Source organism: Colobus angolensis, unplaced genomic scaffold (genome assembly GCF_000951035.1).
Source record: "Colobus angolensis palliatus isolate OR3802 unplaced genomic scaffold, Cang.pa_1.0 Scaffold285, whole genome shotgun sequence".
In the NCBI taxonomy this organism is placed as follows: domain Eukaryota; kingdom Metazoa; phylum Chordata; class Mammalia; order Primates; family Cercopithecidae; genus Colobus; species Colobus angolensis.
In genome coordinates, this window is record NW_012116099.1 from 3,458,574 (window position 1) to 3,460,779 (window position 2,206).

A 2,206-nucleotide genomic window follows, 5' to 3' on the forward strand; every position below is an offset into this window, starting at 1 on the left:
ATCATCTGAGGTATCTTCTAAATGTGGCCATTTTGGCCTTGAATCATTCCCTCCTCTCTTCCTTCCTTCTCTGCCTTCAATCCAGTGGACAAGTACAGGAACGTGTAATGCTTAGAGATGGCTGAACAAATTCCTATGCAAAAGTCATTTACAGAAGACAAGTTTTCCTATGAATTTCAACACAAAGCATATAAAATATGCTAATTTTACTACTTTGTCATACACTGGCAACCTCTTTAACATCTAGAGACTAGATGTTGAAAAATTAGGACTATTTGTCCATTATATACACTGTATACAGAGCAAAACAAAATGCACAAAACATACAGAAAAATGTTGTCTGAAAATGTCCAAGTATGAACACACTAGTATATTACCTTTTGCAATTTCTTCCCTCCCACCTCCTCAAAACCACTGAACAAGTACAGACATTACTATACTGCTCACAAAGGTGGCTTCACAATTCAATTTCCAAAAGTATTTCCTATGAATGTTAGCAAAAAGATATTTACAAAGTGGTATTTTACTACCTCTACATTTAACATACAACGGGCACTTCTGAACATCTGGATAGACTAGATGTTTCAATTAAGGACTTAATTTGTCCACTATGTACATAGCAGTGTTGAATAAACTGCAAACATGTAACAACAGTTATAATTTGAAAGATAGGAAGTAACACACGTCATGGCAAGAGTAATTTATCTGAAGTCAAAAAGTCTGCTGAGCTCAATTCCCCCTTACAGGAAAGATTAAGTCCAGAGAACAGAACCACTGATTGAAAGTGTGACAGTTCCAGCAGATCAGAGGGATCAGAGGGAGAAATACTGACACGGGAACATATTGAAGTTGAGGAAAAAAGAGCCAGCCCACCAGTCTCTCTGATATCAGTTTCAGAATACTGTGAATCTGAAAATAAGTGGTCTCAAGAGAAGCATTCTCCTTGGGAAGGTGTTTCAGATCATCTTGCTCACGGGGACCCAAAGTCACAAAAGCCCTTCAGAAAAAAGCAGGAAGGGAAGGTGGAGGAAAGTTGGAGCACCAGCAGTGACCTCACTGTCTCAATAAGTGAAGATGACCTGTTTTTAAAGAGCCCAGAACCACAGCCAAATCCAGGTGGCAAGATGGAGAGAGAAGATGGAATAGAGGCCTTAAAATTAATCCATGCTGAGCAAGAAAGAGATGCCCTATCCACTGAAAAAAATAATTGTATTTTGCAAACCCTAAGCTCTGCTGATTCAGAAAAGGAATCCTCCACCAACGCACCAACTAGAGAACCTGGACAAGCACCTGACTCAGGTGCACCGAGGGCACCGGTGGGTCAGCATGTTGCCACCTTGAAAAAACATGATAATTCTCTCAAAGAAGAGGCAACAGCACTATCGAGAAAAGCCCTTACAGAAAAGTGTGGCCATAGGTCAGCTATTCACAGTAGTGAATCATCTTGCAGCTTGCCGTCTATTCTGAATGACAATAGTGGAATAAAGGAAGCCAAACCTGCTGTATGGCTCAACAGCGTTCCTACAAGGGAACAAGAAGTTTCAAATGGCTGTGGAGACAAGAGCAAGAAAGAAAACATGGCTGCAGGTATCCCAATCACAGAAACAGAAGCCTACCAGTTGCTGAAGAAGGCTACCCTTCAGGATAATACAAATCAAACTGAAAACAGGTTTCAAAAGGCAGATGCTTCTGTGTCACACTTGTCAGGTTTGAATATTGGCAGCGGTGCATTCGAGACAAAGACAGCTAATAAAATTGCGTCGGAAGCTAGTTTTTCATCTAGTGAAGGAAGTCCTTTGTCAAGGCATGAAAACAAAAAGAAACCCATGATCAAGTTAAAATCTAATGCCCTCTGGGATGAGTCTGACGACAGTAACTCAGAAATTGAGGCTGCTTTACGCCCTAGAAACCATAACACCGATGATTCTGATGATTTTTATGACTAACATGCTGTGACATCTGTTGTAAATAAAGTCTTTAAACAAACTAACAAAAAAAAAAAAAAAAAAAAGAGTCTTCCAAATGTGAACATTCTGGCCTAGAACCCTTCCCATCTCCATCAACTCAGAAGACACTGAATTTTCAGAAACAATCTTTCCTAGGACTTGTAAAACAAAATGTACAAAATATATTAGTTTAAATTCTACTTTTGTCATACTCTGGCAACCTCTTTAACATCCAGAAAGACTAGATGTTGTCAATTAGG

The 2,206-nt window shown here is 39.5% G+C and overlaps 1 protein-coding gene across 1 annotated transcript; it reads left to right on the forward strand.

Annotated features, from left to right (window-relative positions):
- The first annotated feature begins 826 nt into the window (after positions 1–826).
- LOC105516606 (centrosomal protein kizuna-like) lies at positions 827–1,990 on the forward strand. Its single transcript, XM_011948877.1, has 2 exons — positions 827–1,316; positions 1,371–1,990. Exons 1-2 carry the CDS (start codon positions 1,125–1,127, stop codon positions 1,944–1,946), a joined length of 768 nt encoding a protein of 255 aa, XP_011804267.1. The 5' UTR covers positions 827–1,124; the 3' UTR covers positions 1,947–1,990.
- Positions 1,991–2,206: the final 216 nt, after the last annotated feature.